This window comes from Elaeis guineensis, chromosome 12 (genome assembly GCF_000442705.2).
Source record: "Elaeis guineensis isolate ETL-2024a chromosome 12, EG11, whole genome shotgun sequence".
NCBI classification, from domain to species: Eukaryota; Viridiplantae; Streptophyta; class Magnoliopsida; order Arecales; family Arecaceae; genus Elaeis; species Elaeis guineensis.
In genome coordinates, this window is record NC_026004.2 from 78,965,939 (window position 1) to 78,993,744 (window position 27,806).

The 27,806-nt window shown below is 38.0% G+C and overlaps 1 protein-coding gene across 1 annotated transcript; it reads left to right on the forward strand.

The window, feature by feature from the left end:
* Positions 1 to 2,687: 2,687 nt before the first annotated feature.
* LOC140850964 (protein DETOXIFICATION 46, chloroplastic-like) lies at positions 2,688 to 25,775 on the forward strand (the record flags this gene model as incomplete). Its single annotated transcript, XM_073246276.1, is given in 4 exon segments — positions 2,688 to 3,340; positions 3,427 to 3,521; positions 16,869 to 16,977; positions 25,720 to 25,775. Coding segments are annotated over 4 exon segments (678 nt in total), but the record flags the coding sequence as incomplete, so codon positions are not given.
* Positions 25,776 to 27,806: the final 2,031 nt, after the last annotated feature.

The following is a 27,806-nucleotide window of genomic DNA, read 5'->3' on the forward strand; positions in this document are numbered from 1 at the left end:
AGTATGGCTTTACCCCAAAATTGTTTAGGTAGATGGGAATGAAATAAGAGTGCTCGAGCTACCTGTAATATATGCTTGTGCTTTCTCTCAACCACTCCGTTTTGTTGAGGTGTGTGAGGACAAGATTTTTGGTGAAGGATCTCTCGGTCTTGGAACATAGATTGGCAAGAGGCATTGATAAATTTCGAGCCATTATCCATGCGAATGAATTGCACTTGTTTCTGGAATTGTGTTTCTGTTAAATTCAAAAACATAGTGAGGTGAGATAGGGTTTGGGTTTTATCTCTCATTAGGTAAGCCCAAGTTGTTCTACTAAAGTCATCTACAATGGTTAGAATAAATCTTGCTCCAGTGATTGTATGAATATGATATGGTCCCCATAAGTCTACATGTATCAATTCAAACACAGTTTTACTAGAAATTGTACTGATCGGAAAAGGTAATCGCTGCTGTTTTGACAAAGGATAAATTTCACAAGGTAGAGAATCTTTAATAGAAATATTGATATTTGGGATTTTGAATAATGTAGACTTGGATACAAGATCTAAATGTTCATGCCATAGAGCACAAGAGTTTGTGACAGACTGAACATTATTGCAACTTTTATGAAAAACAAACTATGAAGGAGTGTGTGTGAATGATGAAAAATCAAGCTTGTATAAACCAGCATGTTCTTTTCCAATAGCAATTATCTCTTTAGTCCAATGGTCCTGCAAAGTATAATGAGAAGGAAAAAAAATAAACCTTAGTATTAGTAGATTGTAGAAGTTTACTGACTGAAAGAAGATTGTACTTGAAAGAGGGTACATACAACACATCTGTGAGAGTTATTTTCGGATGTAAAGAAATAGTGCCTATACATATGATATTTTGTTTGGTCCTATCGGGTAAGTATATGGGTGAGGGGTTAGGTGGTCTATGTGGTTGAGAAAACATTTGTATATTTGAGCATATGTGGCTGGTTGCACTTGTATCAACTATCCAGGTACCAATATTCTCATTACCTTTGCTAAGAAGACACCAATGAGGTTCATTACCTGCAAAGTTCGAATAATTGGCAGTGTTTGGCTCCATGGTCACCTTCCCTTTCATATACTTTGCTATTTCTTGCTAAATTATGGTGGACAGATTAGCGCTCTGATCATTTGGCTGAGATGGAGGATTGAGTGGATCATCATCCATAGGGGTTTCATGAACTCGGGCTGTGTATGCCTGATTCTGTTGATTAGCACATTTTTGCTTCAGCTTCTTGTACCAATCTGGATAGCCGTGTAGTTTAAAATATGTGTCACGCATATGATCTTATACCTTGCAATGGGTACAAAATCGATCCTCCTTTCTAGCAAAGTCATGCTTTTTGTTGCTACTAGAATTCTGATTTTTTTGAATATTAGCCTCTTTTGTACCTTCAACCTTCAATCTTTTAACCATCATTGCCCCGGCGTGATCCATCGAATCTGAAGTAGAGAGAACTTCACGCTGTTTTTCAACACGAAGCATCATAGAATATGCTTTATTCACGGTGGGTAATGGATCGAGCAGCAAGATCTGGTTGCGGACATAATCGTAGCTATCATTCAAACCCATAAGAAATTGTATCAACCTATCTTCATTCTCAATACTTGCAACAGTTTTTGCAGCCCCACATGTACAGATCGAAAAATTCCTCAAGCAAGATAACTCATCCCAAAGCTTTTTCAGCTTTGTAAAATATATCATCACCGATATATTTTCTTGAGAGAACGAGCTAATTTCTCATCTAATTTGGTAAAGCAACGAGCCATTGCTTTCACCAAATCTTTGTTCAAGTTTATTCCAAAGTTCACATGCAGTAGTTACATAGAGAAATGCCTCTACTAGATCTTTAGAGATAGAGTTCAAAATCCATGACAGCACCATGCTATCGACTCGTTGCCATTTCTCAAACAATGGTGATTTAACATCAAGCATAACACATTTTCCATTTATAAAGCCAAGTTTATCCTTAGCCTTGAGTGCGATCTTCATCGATCGACTCCATGACAAGTAATTCAATCTAGTTAAGGGAGCGCTTACCAGGAGCATGCCCGGATGATCAGAATTCAGAAGGTTGTAAGGATCGCCGGTAGGAACTCTGTCGATCTGAACACTGGACTGAGCTTCCTCTTCCATGAGTTTTAATCATCACAAAACTTAGAATATTCTAGGCCACAATGATTGTGGCTCTGATACCATGCAAACAAGGCAAACAGAGAAAGCTAAAATGAAGAAAAAATTATCTTCATATTTCTTGATTGAAAAACTAATAAGGAGGTTCCTTTTTTTTTTTATACAAATGAAAAGGACTGTCTAGAATTCAAAAGAATGATCTAGAATGCTAGTTATGCTAATTAAGAAAGGATTCATAGCAAATCTTTCCCTTTTCTTGCTAGCTAAAATAAGTAAGTAGATCAGCTGGATAACAAATCTTTGGTGTCCTTTTGAGTAAGTAGACCAACTGGATAACAAATCTTGGTTGTCCTTTTTTTGCTAGCTAAAATAAGTAAGTGGATAACACATCTTTAGACATTATAAAACGTCATTCAAAATGATATTTTATAAAATTTATATTATTTTAATAAATAAATAAAAAATTAAATTATTTTTATAAATAATTTTTTTTAAATTATTTAGATAAAGTACTTCTGACACCCCTCTCGTACAAGCCCTCTCACAACGTCTTCAAGGCGGCATATTGTCGTCCGATCGATCCTCTTACATTCCGTCCAAGACTCGCTCAATCTCGCATCCGCGCGCACTTCCGAAAACCCCACGTTTCTAAATGCGCCTCAGTACCAACAAATTCGTCCCAAGCGTTCCACTCCCGATGGCCAAATCCCTTCAACCCCATCGTCAAGAATTGAAGTTGTCCCGCACCTAACCACGCGTCCTCTCGTCTCTCCCATGGACATCCGCCTCCTCTACTCCCGCCCTCTCCCCCTCGCTTCTTCTATCACCCGCCTCCCTCCTCGGCCCTTCCCATCCCGCTTTCTCTCTCCCCCGTCTCCTCTCCTCCCTTCTATCCCGAGAATTCGATTTCCGCCCGATGCTTCCGGCCGTGGACGGCTCAGTCGGGCTTGTTCATCCCATGCCGAAGAATCCCAGCTGCCTGACAGTGGCGGCGGCGATGGCAGCATCGCCGAGGCCTTCACGCTTTCCGGAGAGGAGCTGGAGTCTGGCCCACCGAGCATTTGGACGCAGATGAAGGAGATTGTCTTGTTCGCGGGGCCTGCAACGGGGCTGTGGATATGTGGGCCTCTCATGAGCCTCATTGACACTATGGTTATTGGCCAGGGGAGCTCCTTGGAGCTCGCTGCCTTGGGTAATACCCCTTTGTGCTTCACCTAATGTTGTTTCTTGTCTTCATCTTTTCACTTTTGGTGATTTTTGTGGTTGGGGTTGTAATAGGACCGGGGACGGTGTTCTGTGATTACCTGTGCTATGTGTTCATGTTCCTCTCCATTGCCACTTCCAATATGGTCGCCACTTCGCTTGCTAAAAAGGTCGGCCTTGTTTAATTTCTCTGCTTAAAATGAATGTTAGGGACCAATCTGCTTTAATGCGCACTGTAATCAATTTTGTATGTTATCGGACTATATTTCTTCTTGCTGACTTTCTTCATGATGGCTAAGATAAATTCAAATGCGTGCAAAAAGCAAACCAAAAGTTACATATATCAAGTGATGGAAAACATGCATAGTTACTGTATTGCTTCTTAGGGATTTTAAATTGTCAGTCTAATTAATATTTTTGTAAACACGTATCATTTTCGAATTTTTTTAAAATTCCTCTTCATGATCGATCATGGCATAGATTGATTGGAGGCGGCTAGGTTCCTTTTATGCCTCAAGTAAGAGGACTTTAAATTTGCTGAGTGATTGATGTAAAGAAAACAAATAAAAAGAGATGGAAGAAATAACAAATGGATCCAATTAATAAAGATTGCGATACAACGTGATCAAAGAATTAAACATGGCAGGAACAGAGGGAATAACTCATTTATATTGCTCTAATCTTAACCAATTCTGTTACTCGAACCGTGCATAGAAGCAGAAGTAAGTCGGCTCTTTTGCTTGTAGGTGAGACTCGAGCCGCTTCCTTGATAATAGAAAGATGTTGTCCACTAACTTCACTAGTCACTGAAACTCCCTGTGCAGGCAGGTTGACCCTCAATTCTATGGGTCCTTCGACCTCCTTATGCAAGCAAGTTGATTTTTGGTAACCTTAACATACACGCGGAATTAGGTTGAGCCTTCAGTCTTTGGGTCAGTCAACATCTATGTGGAAGCAAATTGAACTTTCGTTCTTTGGACAGAATTGGAACTGCATTTACTAATGGTTGGAAGATCCTTCATTGTCAAGAATGACTTTGGATCGGAGGATCCTGGGAGGGAGTCATTAGTCCATGTACTCCATGGGGTTGTAAGGTAGAAAACGACTGGTGCTTGCTAGAGTTATTAGTGTCAGATCTCAAATGTTTTGGAAAAAGAGGAGAGCAATTGAAGTTATCCTTATGCTCTTATGGAATAAAAAAAATGATGCTTATTGCTGGAAATAACATCCTTTAGGTAGTCTTCTCCATGAAAAACTATCCGTTGGTGGTTAATTTCGGCAAAAAAATTGCCTCCAAGTGGTCTCTTGGATGAATGACAAGTGGCCAGCTATCTTTTTCCTAACTGCACGCTTGATCAGGTGAACAATTTTAACCTAGTCCTTGGTTATTTGATTAATCAGTTTCTTAAGTGATCGCTCATTGCTTGATTGGTCCATGAGGGTTAATTTTGATGTAAACACATGTACACAGAGATGCATTAGTTGTAATGTTCATCCTTTTACCTCCTTCTTCTTACCATCTTTACATTTCTTTTTTATTTGACCTACGGCAAAAAATTGTCCAAAATAAAAAAATATAAAAAAACTTACACAGGTTGCATTTGATCCTTGGTGAGGCATAATATATGATGGCAATCCATGAAAATGAAACGAATTAAAACCAAAAAGAAATAGATATCGAGCATGCTTAGGGTCAGTGTCAAAACAAAAAGGCAGCTTTGTCAGATCACTGGCAAATATTTATTGACTTTCTGACAAACACTGGACTTTCAGGTTTTGCTTTAGAGAATTCTTATTTCTTTCCATCAAATTTCCTTGGTGGTGGGTGGTGGTGGAAGTTGTGGCATCAATTTACCTACTAATAAAATCGTTTAGATTTTAGATTTTTTAATGAGATTTTGACCAAGTGAATTAAAAGTAATGTAAAAGAAAGAGTCATTTTTTCATCCTCCACTAAGCAAAGAGACCATTTCATGTAAATATAATGAGGATTTAAACTAGGATGCTCTCCTTAACAAAAGCATTGTTGTTTGGACTGTTGGATTTTCCAATTCTTAAATTTGGTAGCAATCTTGAAAGCATGCTATGTATAATAGGATTTATAAAAAATTATCCTTTGGAATTGCATTACCAAATCCAGCAATTTTACCATTCTAATCTACCTTTGCTTTGAAAAAAGAAAAGAAATATAAAATGCATACTTTCTTAATTTCCTCATTATTTCCTTGTCATGGCTTTCTGAACAAAATGGAGACTTTCTTGCCACACCAGAAATTAAGGCATAATTTATCTTTCTATTATCTCCATTAAAACTATATCATAAAACAATACCCCTCCCCATTCAATCATGCTCCCTCCCTCCCGCCCCCACCAAAGAGAGAAAAAGAGAAAAGAAATTGCCTTCCCCTATGTTTTTGTTCTATATTTACATATTTTAGATCTTGTCCTTCCCATTCCTTAGTCTCCTTGATTGCATATTGAGGAGCAACTACTCATGCAAGGGTACTTCATTGTGTAAATATCTCATGTCGATAAGATAAGATGTATCTTTTTCTTTAGTCTACCTCTACATCACTTCTCCATGAATATGTTTTAGATGTTTAGATGCTTTCATATATTTGCTAGGATGGCCACATGAGCCTAAGAAAGAGGGGTAATAAGTTGGAAGGTTCTCAGTATTGTTTCTGCAAAGGTAATCTTACCCATAGAAGAAGCAACTTGCCTATTGGTTATTCCCTTCTAAAATCTTTTCTGCATCTGTTCTTGATTACAAACTGTGGTCCCTCAACAACCTTCGAACTTGTAGCCTTAAAATTGGTACCATTATTAAGATATTTATTCTTTATGCATATGTCTATATAGGATTTCTATTAATTTTTACACTCATGCTATAGGATCACCAGAGAAGACGCCATCAACAATCCTGTGGCTCAGTAGTAGGTTCAGTGGCTTCCTACTACAATGCTTTGATGTTGCCTCATGGCCTCATAAAGTGGATTTGCTTGGAATGATGCAGAGCAGCCCTAGGGACAATCTATGTAATGACAAAAACATAAATAAAATTTTAAACCCTAACTAATATAATTCTAACAGTGATGCTAAAAGCCAATATTTTTTCTGCAATATAAAATTTAAACTCTAATGAAATATATGCAAGAATTAAATGGGGAACTTACGGTCATTCCAACAAACAATGCACAAGCAATATATTATGAGCTATGAAAATCATGCCAACGCTAATTGAGTGGCAATTAATAATCATGATGTAGAGATAAAATCACACTATATGAATTGGAGCACTTAAAACTAAAAGGGTTATCTTAACATATAAATAAGCAATATATGGCAATAATCCACAAGAAGAACAAATTTAGTGATAACCAAGGAAAATTTAGATGTTGCATGATTATGACCATGCTTTGCTCAAGTTGAAGCCATTGCAAGACTTTCCAAACAAAGAATTCAAGTGCTTACATGCGCTGCTTCATAGTGTCCTTACCTTATGATATCGTTAAAGTACTAGCATCAAGGTTCACCGTCTCAGTACCGAACCCCATTACCGGTACCATCCTTTTACAGGGTTGGCATGCGGTATGGATGGGTATAACAGTGTCGCTATGGTACGTACAGCGTACCAGTAATGGTATAGTATGCCCTATATCGGATGGTATAGGGCAGTATGGCCAACACTGACTGGTATGGTTATGCCCCTTGTGTGATTCTGTCTTGCATCTCATTTTTGCTATGCCTACACCAATAGATGTACAGTGTGTTGGTAGTTATAGCATGGTATGTACCATGCTGTATTGATAGTGGTACCTCAGCTCTTGTTCTAAACAATTTATATCAAATTTGTTCAAAGATATCAAGAAACAAAGGTCTCATAGTCCAAATCATTAAGTTTCATGGACTTAGAAGCAAATCTAACACCGAAGCAGGCAGATAGGCTTGAAAAGCGATATGGAAGGGCTTATGCACTCGTAATTGGTCTGGAACCACTGCAGAATATCTTGGCTCAAGTTTAGTAGGTTTGATAATCAAACCTGATGTAGCAGGGAGGCTGGTTTAGGGGTATTTGTGCAGCAGTGAAAGGAGAAAATTTGGACTTGAGAGGAGACTCTTCTGGAATCCGAACAAGTACCAAAAGAATGAGATAAAGCATTCCATAATTGGGAAGCAGCTACACAGGACTGGCTGCTATTGATGGTTGGCCAGGCCTAGGCTGTTGAGTTTCCACTTCAGAGTCTGGTTAGGTCCTGATTTCAAATAGTTGAGATGGATGAAAAGTAATAAATGCAGAAATGAAATGAAACAGGAGGAGAAGGAATGGAGAGAGAATTAGAAATGGAGATGAAGAAGGAAAAAACAAAGTTGACGAACAGCTAGCAACCTCGTGCCCATAAGATTAAATCTTTGCAGGGCCTTGTACCCATTTCATGCCTCCCACACAATATAAAGAGAGGGAAAATATCTCTTGATATAGTCTGAAAGCACACATGTATATATGTTTATTAGGAGGGGGATTGGCCACTTTTTTGTAGCCTTTCAAAATGACGTTGCGCAGTAACCTCCTGGTAAATGGAAACTATTTACTTATAATTTCTATGTGAGGACTTTTATGGGTGTGCATTTAGTCTTAAAGAAGGTAATATCTTTATTGAGGATAATTTCTAATTCTTACATTTCATTGTTCTCCAATAGGAGTATATATAGATTACAAGGTCTAGCTATTGTAGCAATTACAAGAAGAAGGAATATCTCGATTACATACCAAGTAAAGAGAAACCAAATGTAGAATAGCTAAACAAGGAGAAAGACCAAATAAGAGAGAAAGACCAAATAGGAGTGCCAGCCAAATATGAATATGTGTTGACTTGCTAAACATAGGAAAGAGCCAAATAAGACTGCAAGCCAAAATAGAATGTTGGGTTGGAATGATTGTGTGCTGATACACCCCCTCAAGATGAAGAATCGGGAGCACGAATCTTCAGCTTGTCCTTTAGGAACCTAAAACGGGAGTTACCCAAGGGCTTGGTGAGAATATCGGCAAGCTGATCTTGGGTGGAGATGAACTGAACAGATAGTTGATGTCTTGCAACACGTTCACGAACAAAATGAAAATCAATTTCGACATGCTTCGTGCGAGCATGAAAAACAGGATTGGCCGACAGATAAGTGGCCCCAATATTGTCACACCATAGAATCGGAGGACCATGTAAGGGATGGCCAAGTTCCTGAAACAATGACTCAAGCCAGATAAGTTCAGCTGATGCATCTGCTAAGGCTTTATATTCAGACTCTGTGGACGAGCGGGCAACTGTTTTCTGTTTACGAGATGCCCAAGAAATGAGGTTGGGACCGAGAAAGATTGCATAGCCTCCAGTGGAACGCCTATCAATCCCACTACCCGCCCAATCTGCATCCGAGAAAGCTTGGAGAGAGCGAGAGGTGGATCGGCGAATGTGTAACCCATGATCAGCTGTAGCTTGAAGGTACCGTAAGATGCGTTTGACCATAATCCAGTGATCAGTATTAGGAGACTGCATAAACTGACATACTTTATTCACTGCAAAGAAAATATCCGGACGTGTCAATGTAACATACTGAAGAGCCCCAACAATGGAGCGATACTGTGTGGGGTCCGGATGGGGAGCACCCCCTGAATCAGAATCCTTTGTCATGGCCATTGGGGTCTGAACAGGTTTACAATCAACCATGCCTGCCTTTAAAAGAAGATCTTTAATGTAGCGGTTTTGAGATAATAATAATCCAGCAGAGTTCCGAACAACCTCAATTCCTAAGAAAAAATGGAGATCACTAAGATCCTTAATAGAAAATTCCTTAGCAAGCTTTTGAAGAAGAAGAGAAATCTGACTGGAGTCATTGCTGGTTACCAAAATATCATCAACATAGATGAGCACATAGAGGACATGAGACCTCATCCTTAAAATAAATAATGAAGGATCAGTTTTGCTGGCAACAAACCCTAGTCGGAGAAGAAATTGGGAGAGACGGTGAAACCAGGCACGGGGTGCTTGTTTTAACCCATATAAAGATTTGTGGAGATGACAGACATAATCTGGATGGTCGCGATCCTCAAACCCTGGCGGTTGGGACATGTAGACTTCTTCTGTTAGGTTGCCATGTAAAAAGGCATTATGAACATCTAATTGCCGGATGGACCAACCTTGAGAGATTGCAATACTTAGAATAGACCGAATGGTGGTAGGTTTGATAACCGGACTGAATGTCTCGTTGTAGTCGAGGCCAAGTTGCTGATGGAACCCTTTAGCAACTAGATGCGCTTTGTAACGTTCGAGAGACCCATCAGCTTTTCTCTTGATCCTGTACACCCATTTACACCCGACCAAATTCTTTTGATGAGATGAACGTGGAACAAGAGACCACGTACCATTGCGAATTAAGGCATTAAATTCTTCAGTCATTGCAGCACGCCACTCAGAGTGTTTAGAGGCTTGAGTAAAGCAAGTAGGTTCTATGGTGAGGATAGTGGTGGTGAGGGCGGATGGCTGGTTGGAACGGGGTCGAAGTACCATGGAATGTGTACGGGTGGGTTGGGCAGGTGGGTCAGGGGAGGTTTTGTCTTGCAGAGAGCTAGTTGTAGGGGAAGGCGTAGGAAGGGAAGGTTTTGCTGATGAGGAGAGGTCAGTAAGTAATCTGGTCCGAACAGGTGCAGAGTCGTTAATGCTAAAGGGGCTTGGAGTGGGATCGGTCATAGGAGAAGGTGTTGAGGCAGACCGAGAAAAGGGGGATGCAGCCGATGATGAGTTGGACAGACGATGCAAAGGAGAATGTGGAATTGGTGGAGAAACAGATGGTAGTGGGGTGGCCTCTTGTAGAGGATGAAGTAATGTAACGCCCCAAGGTGGGGAAGAGGGAGATGATGGTGGTGGACAAGTTAATGAAGACTGAGATTGAAAAGGAAAGGTAGATTCATCGAAGCGAACGTGCTTAGCGATATATGTTCGATTTGTTTTTAAATCGAGACATCGATAGGCACTATGAGAGGGACTATAGCCGAGAAACACACACGGTTGAGACCGATACTCCATTTTATGCCGATTGTAAGGACGAAGAAGAGGATAGCAAAGACACCCAAAAATTCGTAGGAAGGCATAGGATGGTGGTTTGTTGTGAATGAGTTCGAAGGGGGATACATCACTAGAGACTTTAGATGGCATCCTATTAATGAGAAAAATAGCCGTTTCAAAGGCATAGTGCCAGTATGACATGGGCACGGATCCATGAGCAAGAAGGGATAGGCCGGTTTCCGTAATATGATGGTGACGACGTTCGACAGCCCCTTGTTGCTCATGGGTGTGAGGAGCAGCAACACGATGGGTAATGTCAATTTTACGAAAAAATTAAGGAAGAGAGCGAAATTCTCCTCCCCAGTCAGTTTGGATTGATTTAATAGTACGAGAGAAATGCCGTTCAACCAAGGCTTGAAATTGTAAGAAAGTAGAGAATACATCAGATTTGCGCATTAATGGATAAAACCAAATATATTTACTTTGATCATCAACAAAAATTATGTAGTAGCGGTGTCCTAACAAAGATGGAGTAGGGGAAGGACCCCAAACATCACTATAAATAAGATCTAATGGAAACTGACTGCGACGATGGAACGGAGGTAAATGCAACTTACTAGATTTGCCTAATTGACATGAGGGACAAAGGGAACGAAGATGTGCAGACTTGCAGGGTAGATTATGGGTCTTCACCATGGAGCGAAGCAAGCGATGATGGGGATGGCCCAAACGGTTGTGCCAGCCATCAAGAGTGGTGCTCTCGGCTACGTGAACAGATGCAGACAACGGAGAAGGGCTGGAATGGAGAGTGTATAATCCTCCTTTACTCGGACCGGATAACACTATGGTCTTGGTAGTTCGATCCTTCACAAGAAAATGAGAGGGGTGAAATTCAAAAAAGACATTGTTATCTTTTGCAAACTGTTGTACAGAAAGTAAATTTTTAGAAATAGAAGGAACGTGTAAGATGTTAGATAACTGAAAAGAAAGAGAAGAGTAGGGAGAGGAAAAAGAACCATGACCAATATGTGATATATGTAATCCCTTACCATTGCCTATATGCACCTGATCAGGACCAGTGTACTCATCATAGGAGGACATAGAATGAATGTTAGGAGTGATATGGTGAGATGCTCCTGTATCTGGGTACCAAGTGAGGGCAGTGGAGGGGTGAGGGGTAGGGAGAAGTGGTGGATTAGGGTGATGTTGAGATGGATTTGGATTTGGATTTGGATATGGTGAATATGAGAAATTGGCATTGGATTGTGGAGAGAAAAAGTGTGGATATGGTTGCTGAGGGCGATAGAAGCAGGTGGCATTAGAGTGGTTGTTACGATTGCAAAACGAACACCATTGAGAACCACGGTCACCAGGTGGACCAAAACGACCACGACCTCGACCAAACTTGCCACGTCCTCCACGACCTCTAGTAAAGCCACGGCCAATAGAGGGCCTAGGGTCATTAGAAGAATGGACAAACCGTTGAGCAGTATTGACGATAGGATTGGTAGGAGTGGCATCAGCAACAGTTAATTTTCTAAATGCCCGCATGCTTTCATGGCTAAGTAACAGCCCATGAAGTTCAGTGTATGTCGGAGGGGTGTGTCGGTTGAGAATGCCAGGGACCGCATCCTGTAGATCATCACATAGAGCACGCAATACATGAAGATTAAATTCGGTTGGTTTGAGGGCATTACCAGAGGCAGCAAGTTCATCAGCCACAGCTTTGGCACGTCGGAGCAAAGAGGTGACGGTCTCATCTGATTTTTGACGTAGATTCTGCAACTCTAGATGCAGAGACATGAGCCTGGTAGGAGATGCTGAACCAAAGGCTTCATGAAGAGTAGTCCAGCACTCAAAACTAGTCTCTTTGTCAAGAAGAAGAGGAACCAAATCTTCAGATAATGAAGCAACAAGAAGGCTTACGAGTTGGGCATCTTGTTGTTGCCAAGCAGTAGCGGCAATCGGATCGGTGGGCTGTGGGTGAGAGCCATCAAGGAACCCAAACAAGCCTTGACCCTTTAAGAAGGGAGTAATTTGCTTTCTCCAGATCAAAAAATTGGATGCATTTAATTTGATAGATAGAAAATGCTGTGCCGATGGAAAGGTGAGAGGGGTCGTTATGTTGGGTGGAGGAGGAGAAGAGGGATTGGAGGAGGTGGAGATAGATGAACTGGTGGCCATGAGAGAGCACAGAAGGAGGAATAAGAAGAGATGCTCGTTGGAGCTTCAATGGCTCTGATACCATAAAGAAGGTAATATCTTTATTGAGGATAATTTCTAATTCTTACATTTCATTGTTCTCCAATAGGAGTATATATAGATTACAAGGTCTAGCTATTGTAGCAATTACAAGAAGAAGGAATATCTCGATTACATACCAAGTAAAGAGAAACCAAATGTAGAATAGCTAAACAAGGAGAAAGACCAAATAAGAGAGAAAGACCAAATAGGAGTGCCAGCCAAATATGAATATGTGTTGACTTGCTAAACATAGGAAAGAGCCAAATAAGACTGCAAGCCAAAATAGAATGTTGGGTTGGAATGATTGTGTGCTGATAAGTCTCACTTTGGTTATTCGCTGGAAAGATTTTGCATACTCATACAGGATCAAGAAAACCAAATAATACCTTTTGGCTAGTCCTTTTAGGTGAGGTCCTGGGTCGCTACAAATGGTATTAAAGCTGACTTGGCCTATGGCCTATGTAGACTAGGGGATACCGTAGCAAAGGTTCATTAGCGCTAATAATGGGCTGATTGTGGTGTTTATGAATAGATGTATGGATTTGGACCCTCAGCTTGATGAGGACGTCAGGGCTTAAACAGGAGTATGTGAGGATCCATACGAGTTTGTATTTAGTCCCATATCGATTATTCGTGAAAAAAATCTTGAGTACTTATATAGGGCCAAGGGATCCAAATAATACCTTCTGGTAAGCTTTTTTGGATGAGGTCCTAGGTTGTTATATTCATAGTCAATGAAATTCATGCAAAATCAGTATCTAATCATTGAACAATAATTAAACTGACTAAACTTTGGTTTTGGCCATTAAAAACATTTGAATTATGGTGCAAAATCTTCTAGTTCCATCCGTAAGTTTTGGAAATTGGAATGCTTTTATGATGATTCAACTCTGAAAGCATCATGATCCCATCATACCACCAGAGTGATTAGAAGAGGGGAGGTGGAACCCTTTAAGGATCCATGCGGTTGACGAGAAGTAGAGGGGGGAAGAGGCACTTCCTGAGAAGTGGACATGGGTCTCTTGTTTGGTTGGAATTTTAAGAGAAGAGAGAGTGAAAAAAATTCTTTCTATGGAAAGTCACTTCCCACATTTCATGAGAAGTGGAAACTCATGGGAGAGGTGGGTTTTGGCACTTCCTATGAGATGAAAAGTGGTGCTATTTTGTTTTTTTCTAAAATATCTCTTTAGATCAACGGCTAAGATTTTACAAAATATCAATGGATGGTTCAGATAAAATATTGAATAGTAATATAATATTATATTAATATTATCCTAATATTTATATGAATATAATATTAATATTATAATACTTATTAAATTTTAATATTATTTTAATATTTATACTAATCTAATATTTTTATTAATATTAATATAATATTTATATTAATATAATATTATATTTATATCTATATTAATAAATTTATTATATTAAAATATTAATATTATATTAATATATATTAGTATTATATTAACATAATAAATTATTATAGTCTAATATTATATTATAATATATTAATATTATATTTATATTAATATAAATATTATATAAATATTTATATAAAGTTTAGGAGCAAAAAGATATGGTCTTGTATTTACAAGGGTATAATAGGTATTTTACATAATTTTTTTAGGAACATGGATGCTTAACCAAACATAAGTTACTCTGCAACAAGTCATTTTCTCATGGTTAACCAAACATGTCAAAATTCTATTTCAGGAAATAACTTCCTGAGAAGAAAAATTCGTCTTGCGAATCAAACAAGTCTTAAATGGAAAACTTCGCTAGACCCATGGAATTCTCTAGTTGAACAATTAGCAATGAGTCAGGATATTGCTAGTCTTGACACATACATCCATTTAGTTAATCTCCCTTCAGAACTGATCATAATAGCTATGACTACATTTGATTGTTTATAGGATTTGATTTCAAGTTTTTACATCACCTACATCATCATTTTATTTATGAAAATGTTACATTAAAATGCCTCATGAAATCTTTTTCAATGAATATTCTTTTAGTGAAGGCAAAACACTGATTTTTAAACACAAGGTTATCAACATGGGCAGCATGCCCTTTGCACGTGATACTTTGAACCATAGTTGCCAACCATACTTTACATTTTTGCCAACAATCGAAATTTTGAAGATCTTGTTAAAGGAGATGCTGTAGAATATGAAAGTTTCATATACTACTCTTTTAAAATGAGTGTTGATGATATTATGAAGGTAATATTAATGCTTCTCAAGGAACATTTATTGTGGAAAAGAATTTGATTTTTTTTCTCATAACTTCATTTTTGAAAATGTAGAAATCCCTCTGATTGGTCAATGATTATGAGCGAATGGAACACCACACATGCAGATTAGAACTGGTATGTCATATGTCTTCTGGAGAAATTAAACCAGGATTAGATATATGATGTAAAACATGATTAAGTACCACAGACAAAAACTGTGCATCAATAACCTTGACACACACACACACACATATGTACATATATATATATATGCATACATATATATACATACATACATACATACATATATAGAGATATAGATACATATATATACATACACATACATACATACATACATACATACATACATACATGTACATATATGTATACATACACATATATGTACATATATGTATACATACACATATGTAGATACATATATATGTGTGTGTGTGTGTGTGTGTGTGTGTGTATACATATATGTACATATATCTGTATGTATGTATGTATGTATACATGTATATATATGTATATATATGTATGTATTGCACTAGTAGGTCGCTTTGATGCTAGCATTGTAGTTGAAGAGAGCACTAGCTGTTGCATTATGCAACCCTAAATTGTTTGTACCCCAGTCCCATCAGCTAGATATATCACCATAATTTTATCCATTGTTGCTGCACTGCCAAGAGAAATATGAGAAACTTACTAAAGTAACTTTAAGGTAAATGGGAAATCACATGATGTTGATTTCTTTCTTACATAATTTTAAACTCACTCTTTTGCATGCGTTAGTGCTGTGGATATTTATTCTTCATCAAACTATTAATCTTGTTAATAAGACTAAGAAATTCAAGAAGTCGTGTAGAGCTCTAATTGACCAAAGGAAGTGCCTTGGGATTTGTATTGTCTAAGTGTTTTTCCATGAAATAACTGGTCCATATAGCAGTATACTTTTCAATCTCTATGTCAACAATGGTGTACAGAGACAAATCTTTACCATGTGGTTGTTCTTATTATTTGCCTTAAATTCACCTCAATTGTGTATACAGAAGTAAATTTGCCACTATAGTTGTTGCATCTCTGAAATTTGATTTTATATAGTTGGGTTGACTTGTTTTCTAGTGTTTTAAGTGGAATTTGAAAGAACACCTTGTAACTCACCTGAAAAGCTTTGGTTAGAAGAAGTAAATAGCTTTAGGCACGTCCTTGTTGGCACGGTTATTAGGTGGAAGGTTATGTTGGTAGGGTGTGCCTACAAATATTCTTGCCTTTCCCTGGACAAAAGGAGAACCAGAAAGAGAGAAGGTAAGATACACTTATGAACACCGAGGCTTGAGAGCTGCAAGGGACTTTCTGCTTACTGATGTTCATTCCTTAACTGCTTGTTTTTTAGTGTATTTGAATAGGAATATATCAGTTCTGTTCAATAAGGGCTTTTCTTATCTATTTTACCAGTAATCTTTACTCAAACATATAAGTTAAACTTTTAAAGGTAGCTGGCAAATTCTAAAGGGTGTTTCTTTCATGGAAGTCATTGAAATCTTGTTTTGTCTAGCTTAAATTATAGAGATCCCCATAAAACATTCCAAAAAGTCCTGTGCTACCATTCAGCAATATTTGCTTCCTAACTAGCTTATGATTTGGCATTCATGATGTAAGAAACACAAGAATTCATTTTCTAGAAAAAGGCTTAGATACATTAAATGCATAAAAATGCGTTAGTGTACTATAATGGATGTTGATAGAAATTTGCTTTCGATTCTAGATCAGTGAATCCCTATGATAAATGCAGCTTAGCATTTCTTGAATTCTTTAGTAACTATTTCATTGCTTTACTGGTCTGCAACAGTATTTGTCTACCCAGATGCACCTCAAAGAAGCTCTAGGTGTTAAACAATTATTTTCTAATTTGTGCTGTTTTTGCTTGGCATGCTTTCTATCATATAAGAACGTAGACTAATGTGACATTGTCAATGCAGGATAAACAGTTAGCACAACATCAGATATCCATGTTACTCTTTGTTGCTTTCGCTTGTGGCTTAGGAATGTTTCTTTTTTCACGATTGTTGGGTACACAAGTACTAGCAGGTATATGAGAAGCCTTATAGAAATTATGGCTGTTGCTCAGATGATATCGCATCAGTTTTATGCCTTGACTTCATTTTTATTTTTGTCATTTTGTTATGAGAAAACATGTGGATTTATGAAATATTGAAATAGCCTTTCAGTTCTATTTTCTGAGGATTAATTTTCTGAGGATTAAAAATGAAATCTGTCCTTGATCTCAAGGCAGATCAAACATTAATAACAAAAAATATTATTTATACCACATGGGTTGCAAAGAAGCCTGTAAGTTGCTGGGAGGGAGGAGGAGGGGGGGGGGGGGGCAGAGAGAGAGGGAGATTATTCTGCTGAGATGATACATATCTCAATTTTAATTCAGTTTAACGTACAACCCAACTAGATATGATACATATTTCAATTGATCATTATTTAATTAATTGTTTAAAAATAATGAATTTTCATTAAAACAAAAAAAATAGATTTCTATTTCAGAAAGGACCAGTGAATCATCCACACATAATACTAATTTTTCATAATTTTTTGTGTTATTTATAAATTGTTAGTTATTTTTTACTTAAAAATATTTAAATATATATGATTCAGAAAATTAATTTTAATTTGGATCCATGTAGCAGTCTATCAAGGGGACTATCTGTATTTTTTTAAGCCCATGGGTGTGCACAAAAGACCATTTGTTTTTCAAATTTATTTAAATTTAGGCCTAGATCTCTACACTCATGATCATGCCCAAACTTGTAGAAATTGCTAGAAATTTAGACATAAAATAGCATGTATACTCCCAAATAAGTTTAACAGAAGTGTTTTGATCATTATTTTTAATATTTTTAATCCAAAATCTATTTGTTAATTTAAAAAGTTATAGGCTTAACAAAAAATATGATTTTGGCTGCATTGCTTAGATCATCTGTAGATCTACAATATGTCATGAAATCATATTGAAATCCAAAATTTGGCCCGATTATCTTTTTATTTATCCATTTTATGCCTTTTTTAAAAAAGGTATGCAATCTCAGTACCGAACCTCGTGCCAATACCATGTTGGTATAATGCTTGGTATGATGGTTGGTTTAGTATACCAACACTTGTTACGTTCCCAGTGTTGAGTATTGGTTTGGTATTGGTATTGTATAGTGCTTTCTATAAAGGGTGGTATGCACAAATATTGCAAACCTTGGTTTTGAATGCCCTAGTAAGATATATCTTAAAGATCTTTTGGAGATATGAAATATCATGTGATATATGTCCATTGAAGTGGTGGTTCAATTGTCTTTAGGATAACAACCGTCTTTAGAATAACAACTATCAACCTTATAACTGATACACCCATCTATCAAGCTCTAGGCTTTTTTAGTCTTTAAAGTTTAGACCAAGGATTGCCGACTTGAAATCAGATCCTGTGTTAGTCGGCTAGTGGTACAAGTCGGTACACTTTTGTATTAGACCATATTGGGTTAGAACCAACATGGAAACGAGGGACGAACTGGGGAGGAAAAAGAGAGAAAGAGGGGGAAGGAGGAAGAGGGAGGGAAGGAAAGGGAGGCCGACAGAGATATCGACGGTGGCCATCGAACGAAAAATGAGAGCAGAGAGAGATAGAATGAGGGGAAGGGATAGGAGGAGTGAGGGGAAGGTGGTGGGGAGGCTGCTCGGTAGCCACCAGCTTCACTATTCATTGTATTTTTAAAAAAAGCGATGAAACAGGGACATCGCCCCTATTTCAAACTCGCGGCAACCGCGGGGCTGATTTGGCCATCTTGCGGCCACCCAACGGCCCTCTGACGGCCTTCGTGCCACATTACCCTTTTTTTCTCTTTTTTCCTCTCTCTCTCTCTCTCTCGCTATCTCTCTCTCTTCTTGCATCTCGCGGAGGATCGTGGAGCCGCGAAGAGCTCAGTGGGCCACCACTATTCTTTCTCTCTTCTTTTCTCCCCTCTCTCTCTTCCTCTCTTTTCTTCTTCCTCACTCTGTTTTTGCTGGCATTCTAAATCGAATGTCTGAATCGCACTGGTTAGCCACCAGTACGATTCGGAATGCCCCGAACTGCCTTGAACGGCGGTTCCGTGAACCATTTTAGACATTAAAGAAACTCTTCATCCAAGAAAATAATTTGCAAAAGGAACGAATATACTTTTTCATTTTTACACTAAAATAATTAGTACACTGTTTGGACTGTTCACTATTCTATTTTAATTGTTTGATCAATCCTCATCATCAAACTAGTTGTTCACTTGAATTGAGTAGTAAATCTCTTGTTGGATGTATCATATATCTCGAGTGTCATCCATACATATATACACATGTATAATATACCTCTAAATTTCAATTCTTTTGGTCTATCTGGCTCAGCTAATAATGTGACTGTGACCTATGCTGATCAACATGGACCTAGCAAGTTAGGAAACATGTAAATATCATAACATGAGAGATCACAACCTGTCTATTTTACTCCTAGAAGCAGTTAACTTGTCTTTCCACCTATGTATTCTTTTTTATAGAGACATAACTTGAAGAGACTACTACTTTTTAAGACTTCTAATTCATTTTTCCTTGTTTTAGGTATATTGCTTCCCTTCCCTACAATCATATAATGGTCATTCTGAAATATCAGCTTCCTGTTCTCTTGTTGTCTTTCATTCTTGTAGCCTTGTGGTGATTTAATGTCAACCATCTTTCCCTACCTCACAAGATGTAGAGATGTTAGAATTCAAAAGCTCAAACATCTTTCCAGCAATTGCATAGTGTTCTAACCTGGTCTATGACAGATTCAATGATTTTTCTCCTCTCCCTCTCTCTCTCTCTCTCTCTCTGTCGCACACACACACACATGCAAAGACACATGCACAAGCATGTGCACAGACACAAGCATATGTGCGTTATTCTTGTTCCTCTTTAGTTTTGCTTGAGGAGGTTAAAAGAACAGGAACTAGGTCATCCAACGAATGTTGTACCGCCCCAAACTACTCGGTTCGGGGCGTATTGAGTCGTACTAAAGGTAGATTGGCATGGTTCTGCCCCTCAATTTGAGAAACCAGCGAAGGAGGGGGAGAGAGAGGAGGAAAGATAGGAAGAGAGGGAGACGGAGGGAGGGAGGGGGAGAGAGAAGCCAGAGGAGAGATGTGCGAAAATAGGGGCGGAGCCCTTGTTTTGAACTGAAATAGGGGCTCTAGCCTCTTTTTTCTTTTGGATTTCTTTTAAGCAAAGTTGGCACCGACTCCATTTAAAAAGAATTTTAAAAACAAAATGGCTGAAGCCCCGTTCTCACGCATCGGAGGAGATGGGGGCTCGAAAGCCCCTCTCTCTTCTACTCCCTCTCCCTCTGTCTCCCCCCGCTCCCTCTCTCTCTTCCGCTCCATCTTCCCCTCCCTCCACCTCCCAATGCCTCCCTCTGTCTCCCTTCTTTCTTCCCTCTCCCTCTCTTCCTCTCCTTCCCTCCCTCTTCATCTTTCTTTTCCTCTCTTTCCTTCTCCCTCTTTGGCTTTATTGTGTTGGTACGGGCTTGTAATGGAATGGCATGGTTGCATATTGTATCATATTGTTGGGCAACCGGTATGGATTTTGGTATAAGCACAATAAATGTTAAGATCATCCTTCTAATCTTCAGGAAGTAATATTTACCCATACTTTGCCTGACCTGATCTAACCCATCCCTTAGTCTAATTCAAATGCAAATTGAAGAGAAACATGTCATCATATCATTCTTCACGGACAGTTAGTGATTTTATGATCCATCTGACCACGGATAACATAAGCACCTGAAATCCAACGGCAGTCCTTGTCAGCATGATTTTTGCCACATCTAGAGCATCGCTCACGATCAATCCACCGTCTCTATTTCCCCTTTAGCTGAGTTTCTGGTGTCCTTACTATTTCTCCCTTGTATATCATTTGATTTGGCTTTTTTTCTTTGCTTTCTTTGCCTTTCTGCATATTCTTCATTAACCTCTCTTTCAATATCAGTGCCTTGTTTACCACATCAGCACAAGTAGCCAACTCATACGGAACTACTTGTTTTCGAATATCAATCCTCAGCCCCATCTCGAATTTATGAACTCGTTCTTGCTCACCATCCATTAATCTTGGAGCAAATTTAGCCAGCTCTGTAAATTTGGCTTCATATTCAATCATGCTCGTATTCTTTTGTTTCAGATAAATAAACTCTTGCTCTTTTTGGGTTCTTACGCTCCGAGAAAAATATTGATCGTAGAATGCGATTCGGAACCTCTCCCAGGTAAGTCATTCTCCATCTTGTTCATATTTGTGTTCGAGTCGCTGCCACTAGTTGAATGCTTCTCTTTGTAGTAAATAGGCTGCATACTGAATCTTTTTGTCATCGCGGCACTCTTGGATGGCAAAGGCTTTCTCCATGATCTAGTTGTCAGCTTCCAAAGGTTCAGTAGTCCCTTTGAAAGCTAGAAGAGCTAGCTTTTCGAATTCCGTAATGTTGTTTTGCTGCACCGACTGCCCTCCATATCTATGTTGTTGTGGTGGATGCTGATGTTGTGCATCTTATTATGTCTGTTGCTGTTCAAGCAGTTGCTGCTGTATTTGTTGCTGCATTTGCATCATCCCAACTAAAGTTTGCATTAATTGAGTCATGTCCAATTCCTGACGTGCTGTCGGAGTAGTTCCAGTAGGATCAACAACTCCCTCCTGCTAGGGGGTGCCACCAATTTGTTGGGGAGTGCTGCCACGTGATGCCTCCCTCACAGCTCTTTGAGTAATCCTTGCCATTCGACGAGAAGGCATGATAACCTATATGGTAGTATATCCTTATAAGTTTATTTATTTTTTATGATGATTTTTTTCTATCATATTCATCATAGTCTAACATCCCAGTGTCCCTAATGTCTACCCTACTATACTCATCAATGTCAAGCTGTATGACTTATGTTTTATCCACTTATGCTTTGATGCCATATTAATTGCTGCTCCCCCAATCCGGTATCATGAGCTAAGGGTCATGGCAACCGTCACACACTCATAAAAAACTCTCCTTATAAATATGGAAGGCATCTCATCATGATATCAATGCATTATAACAGAATAAAATTCAAATAATTATTATTCAATTTCAATTCAAATAACTAAATTAAATATCTTACATCAAATAAAGTTTCACTAAAAATAACATAAAAATAAATCTAAGTTCAACGAAGTTGGCAGTGCCAAATCTCGTCTTTAAAAGCTCTTTCCTAAAATTAATGCCCACGATCGTAATTAATTATCAGAATCTGAAAAATGAAGAAAAGATGATGAGCTCGGAAATCCAGTCAGTAACGAATATCTCAACTAGATATTCCAGATATAAAATATGATATTTGAAAATAAATGCCATAAATAAGCATAAGAATATATTTCATGCTAATCGATGCAAATCAAAATCCTTTTAGATATTCATATACTTACATAAACATATATCCAATTCAAAACAGAATGTATATAACTCAACAGCCATAACTATGACCACACTTATCCCCATGGTAGGGCCCAGAACAGAGTACCAACATATAAATAACTATGACCACACTTATCCCCATGTTAGGGCCCAAAACAGAGTACCAACATATAACCCTCATTGGCAGGATCCAAAAATCAATGCACGACCCCCATTGGCAGGATCCTAAACCAACGTATAACCCTATTGGCGGGATCCAAAAACCAACGTATGACCTCCATTGGCGGAGTCCAGAACATAGGCTAAGAGCATGAAATTCGATTCGTATCAAAGTACTTTTGTAACATAACATATAGATATCATAATTTTATTAAACAAATACATATTCCATAATAAATTAATAAATCAGGATATTTCATAAATCACTTGTCATTCAAAACACAGTTTTATAAACTATGCATAAATCAATGATTAATGATTTGTTTCAAAATAATTATGAAATATCTCGAGAAAGTTCATTACTGACCTTTCACAGAACATTGAACGAACTGATTGATTAATTTTGAGAGGATTCTTCAGAATCTATTATTCAAAATTATATTTTCATATTACTTCTAATTTATAACTAAATCAAAATAAAATTCCAAATCAAAATTCCACTTAAGATCGAATCGGAAATTGGGTGTGTTTTTCGAATTAAATTTCTAAAATAAGATCAAATTAATCATGGAAGATAGGTCTCCAATTTCATAAATCCAAGAGAAGAGAGAGCAACAAGCATGGTAGAGAGAGAAAATATTGAAGAGAGAGAAAAAAATCTTAGAGAGAGAAAGTATGTAGAGAGAGAAAATAGAGAAAAAGACCAGATAGGTAAGAGAGAGAGGGACAAAGGTAGAAAATTTTTTTTCTTCTTTTTTTTCACGGGATAGAGGATCTGCACGGTCCTCTTTTTCTTCGTTTCTTTCATGGAACAGGGGAGCTCTTGCTCTTCTTGTTCCCGACTAGAACAGCCTCCCCCCCCTCCCACACTGGCAACCCTCGTGATCGGAGGATCAGGCCACGCCGGCGACCAACGAGCCAAATCCAGCGACTAGCGATGACAATCGGCGAAGGGAAAAACCAAAACAACATGGGGAAAACAGGGGATCTGGAAAACAGTGATTTTTAAATGATTTTCTATAGAAAATTCAACAAAGATTCAAGATTCAAGTCCCTAAAAGATTGAGGGAATAAGATGGAAGAGATTTACTTGATTTGGATGGGATTTGCTCTAATTTCTGGTGGCCAAAAATAAGATCAAATCCACTGGCAAATAGGATGAAAGGAGAGAAGAAGACCAGGGATAATCGGTGATTTTTGTGAAGAAAACCCAAGAGATTGAGGTCTTTAAATAGACCTCAAATAGGGTGGAAGTTTGAGTTTGATTGGGTCTAAAATCCTAAGGGCTTAGGAACTTGAATTGGAGAAGAACTCCTTCGGGAGTTCTTCCGCGTGTTTTCCCCCTCCCATGGTGAATTTCCAGCACGTGCAACATTTTAGGGTATTAGATATTCAATATATTCTCTATACTAAAAATCATAACAAATATATTGTAAAGAGTGGATAAGAGACCTCAATATCCAACCAAAAGTTCAATGGACCAGGTCTATAATTCTTGTCCCTATTTGTTTCAAATTAAATATAAGGATATACCAAAGGGCAATTGCACTGACAACAGCTAATATTTTCTAATGCCTAATTCCTCTCAGCCTACAAATCCAAAATAAAAAATATTAGATTTTATAAATCGTAAACCATATATAGAGATAATGATTATGCACAATTTAAAGAAAATTTCTGATTTTCTTTTTTTAATTTCTGAAGAACTGCAAAAGCATAAAAACAATAGATCACTAAAAACGAGTGCAAGAGAATTCTAATTAAAGAACATAATTTGTTTCATAGAATTGGATATTTTTGGTTTGGTTCCAATTGGAATCAATTTATTATACTCTAGAAACTTGATACCATGCTCTCTTAGGTTAAGTTAGGTGAAACATATTTGAACTGATCTCTGAACACTTGCAACCTCATGGTTTCATTTATTCATATAAAATAGGCTGTGTTTTGCTTGAAATAAATTATCACTGTTAGAGCTGAAAAAATAATGATGGTTAGAGCCAAAAGAACAAGGCTTTATAGCTTCAGCTGTGTCATACCTAAGCAATAATATGCTTGTTATATTGATCCCCCCAATGACATTCTAAAATATTTTGGCTGAAAGTTCAATACCTAGCCATCTAGGTTATCTGCTGCTGGGTTATTGGTTCATCTTCTTTTTTGTGTTGATGGCATAATTATTGTAATAATGGGCATGCCTAGGATTTCAAGTTGAGGGTTTAACCAAGTGACAGTTGGGAAGCATGGAAATTTGGAAGGACGAATGAAATGACAGATTGCGATATCACAACTGAAGTATGTTCAGAAAGTTCTAGCATAAGGATAGATGAACAAAATTGCCGGGAATCTCTAGGACAGTGCAGGTGTTAGTGTGTCCTAATGTGTATGAAGACTCTAATTAGATCATTAAATGCATTAGTATCATGCTAATTTTGTTACTAGATAGATGACAAATTTTCAAAAGGAGCATTAGGGTTCTTTGTTTTAAAAATAAATGGAGGGAGTTAGGTACTGTTTTCTTTTTTTTTTTTGACAGAAAGTGTTATCAAGGGCACTGTGATAGATCTAGGTCAACTTTTCTTGTCCCTGATATGGACAATCATAGGGAAGCTACAAGTTTTGTACTTAATCATCCCAGTTCTCAAGGCTCTTGTCTATTGTACTTTGGTGTTATTAACTGATTTAACTTTGCCTATTCCAGTGACATGACTCTTGGCAGGTAGAGAAATGGTAAAGTATCATGCCTGTGGAAATTGTTTGGTTGTATTTGTCTCCAAGAAGTAAACCATATCCATCATGATAGACATTGTAATCCACATTGTCAAGTAATATCTGAAGCACGTTAATGCATGTTATAACATTAAGGAGATCTAACAGGTCTATTGATAAGTACAATTCTTGTACCAGACCCTTTTTTTTTTTGGGTGGGGGGATTCATTTCCAACGCAATATTGAATGAGTGAATGCTTCTTTCTTCTTCTTCTTCTTTTTTTTTTTTTTGTTTTTCCAAATTGTTTTCACTTAACATTTGGTCTCTTTGGTATGCTTTAAACAAATATTGATTGTACAGCTTTAGTCCAGCTTCGGTATAATTACTCATTTTTTATGCTTAATTCTTTGCAACATTAATTGATCAGAACATCGATTATACATCTGAAATTTGATTTCACATGTTTCTCATCCATGTTCAGCTTTTATTGGGTCAGAGAATTTTCACATTGTTCCTGCTGCCAATACATACATTCAGGTGCATATACTTCAAAATGCTCTTTTATATTCGCTGTATTGAGAAAGTATAGCTTACTGTTTAATTAACTTGAATATATTTATCTAACAACACAAAAAATTCATTTCTCATTCCTTAATTTTGATTCAATTTTTTGCTATATGTCTTTGATTTATGGCAGTTTGTATATTTTGTTTGTTATCTTTAATTTAGTTTGTTCCAGTGTTCTCGTCTTGAACTTCGTATTGACCATTTCATTTCATCGGATCAAGGAATGCACCGTTTAATTTTAAAAAAGACCCCCAAATTGTGCTTGAAGGATAGCTGATTCTCCAATATTTAATTGCTAGAAGTTAAGTACTTTATTTTAATTTATTCTCTCTCTTGATATCTGGTTCCTTGGGATTGTCAAGCTGACAAACATTGAAGGAGTTTGTTGATATCAAGAGGACTTGTTGGTTTAAAATGTCATATTACATCAATTTCTGGGCATTAGGCTGATATGAATTATTAAATGTGGATCTTTGAGCAAATTTCTAGTGGTATTAGTTCATTACAAAATGACTAACTTGCTATTTTTCACAACACATATATTTTGGAAAGTAGAATTTTGAGACACCTGCTAATCTTATCTTAGCAGCATGCAAGTTTATATGTATCAGTACCCTACATCATGCACACCATATTTCATTCCTTCTCTAAGTTATAATTTGTATCCAATTAGTGGGAAGGAGCCTTGATGAAGCTTATGAATTTTGATATTGCACTTGGAACCTGTTTACTCACATCAAAGCATTCATCTTCCATTTAAAGTGCACTTCTTGGATGACCTTAATGCCTGATCGATGGCTTGATTGACTGCTTGCTGCCAATGAATGAAAATTCTTCTTCTGCAATTGGGTTCTGCATTTGTAATCATGGTGAAAGAAAGAAGGATTATTACAAAAAGAGGGAGATAGAATAGGGTATCCTCTGATACCACCTTTCCATAATCATATTTAAAATAGATTAGAATAAGATAACTTATTGCATTTGTCATTTGGATCTTTTATTTAGTTATCATCCATTGTTGAGCCATACAACTATCATATTCCTTTCCAATTTGGAAAATCACCATATAACTGTTGGGATTGTGTATCCTCTGATACCACCTTTCCATAATCATATTTAAAATAGATTAGAATAATGATAACTTATTGCATTTGTCATTTGGATCTTTTATTTAGTTATCATCCATTATTGAGCCATACAACTATCATCAAGGTATGCTGAACCGGTACCGTCGGCCGTATCGGCCGGCGACGGTATGGTTCGGTATGGTTTCGGTACGAAATCGTACCGAACCGACGAAGGCAAGCGGACCCAAATCGAAAGAAGAAAAGAGAGAAAGAAATAGAGAGAGGAAGAAGAAAGAAAAAGAGGGAGGAGCTGGCGGGGCCGCCGGATGGCCTCCGGCTGGCCGTCGTGGCCGTCGGAGGGCGCAGTCCGCACGCGCGGTGCCGCAGGCGCGAAACAGGGGCGATGCCCCTGTTTCGTGAGTTTTTTTAAAAAAGATAGTTTTAAGTGAAGCCAGCAAATAGTTTGTCGGCTTCATGATTTTTGTTTTTTTTTTAAAAAATCTCTTAAGTCGGCAACTGGATTGCCGACTTCATGAGTTTAAAAAAAAAAAAAGGAGCGGAGCCATCCGTGGCTCCGCCTGCTCGACCGCTGCGTCGGCGTCGGCTCACCGGCCACTGGGGCCTCGCGACGGAGGCGCCGTCCGTCCGGTAGGTCCCTTTCCCCCCGAGTGCTCTCTACTCTCTGAAAGTCCTATCGAACGATACGGAGCTTGGAAACCCTCCAGCGGCCGTAGCCAGCCACCGCCGCCTCCCTCCCTCTCCTCTCTCTCTCACTTTTCCTTTTTTTTCCTTCCGTTCCGCTGGTGTATCGAATTTACTGGCCGAATCGTGTCGGTTCCTCATCGGTCTGGTACGATACGGGGTGTACCGACCGGTTCGGTACAGCATAACAAATGCTGAGTTTATCATATTCTTTCCGATTTGAAAAATCACC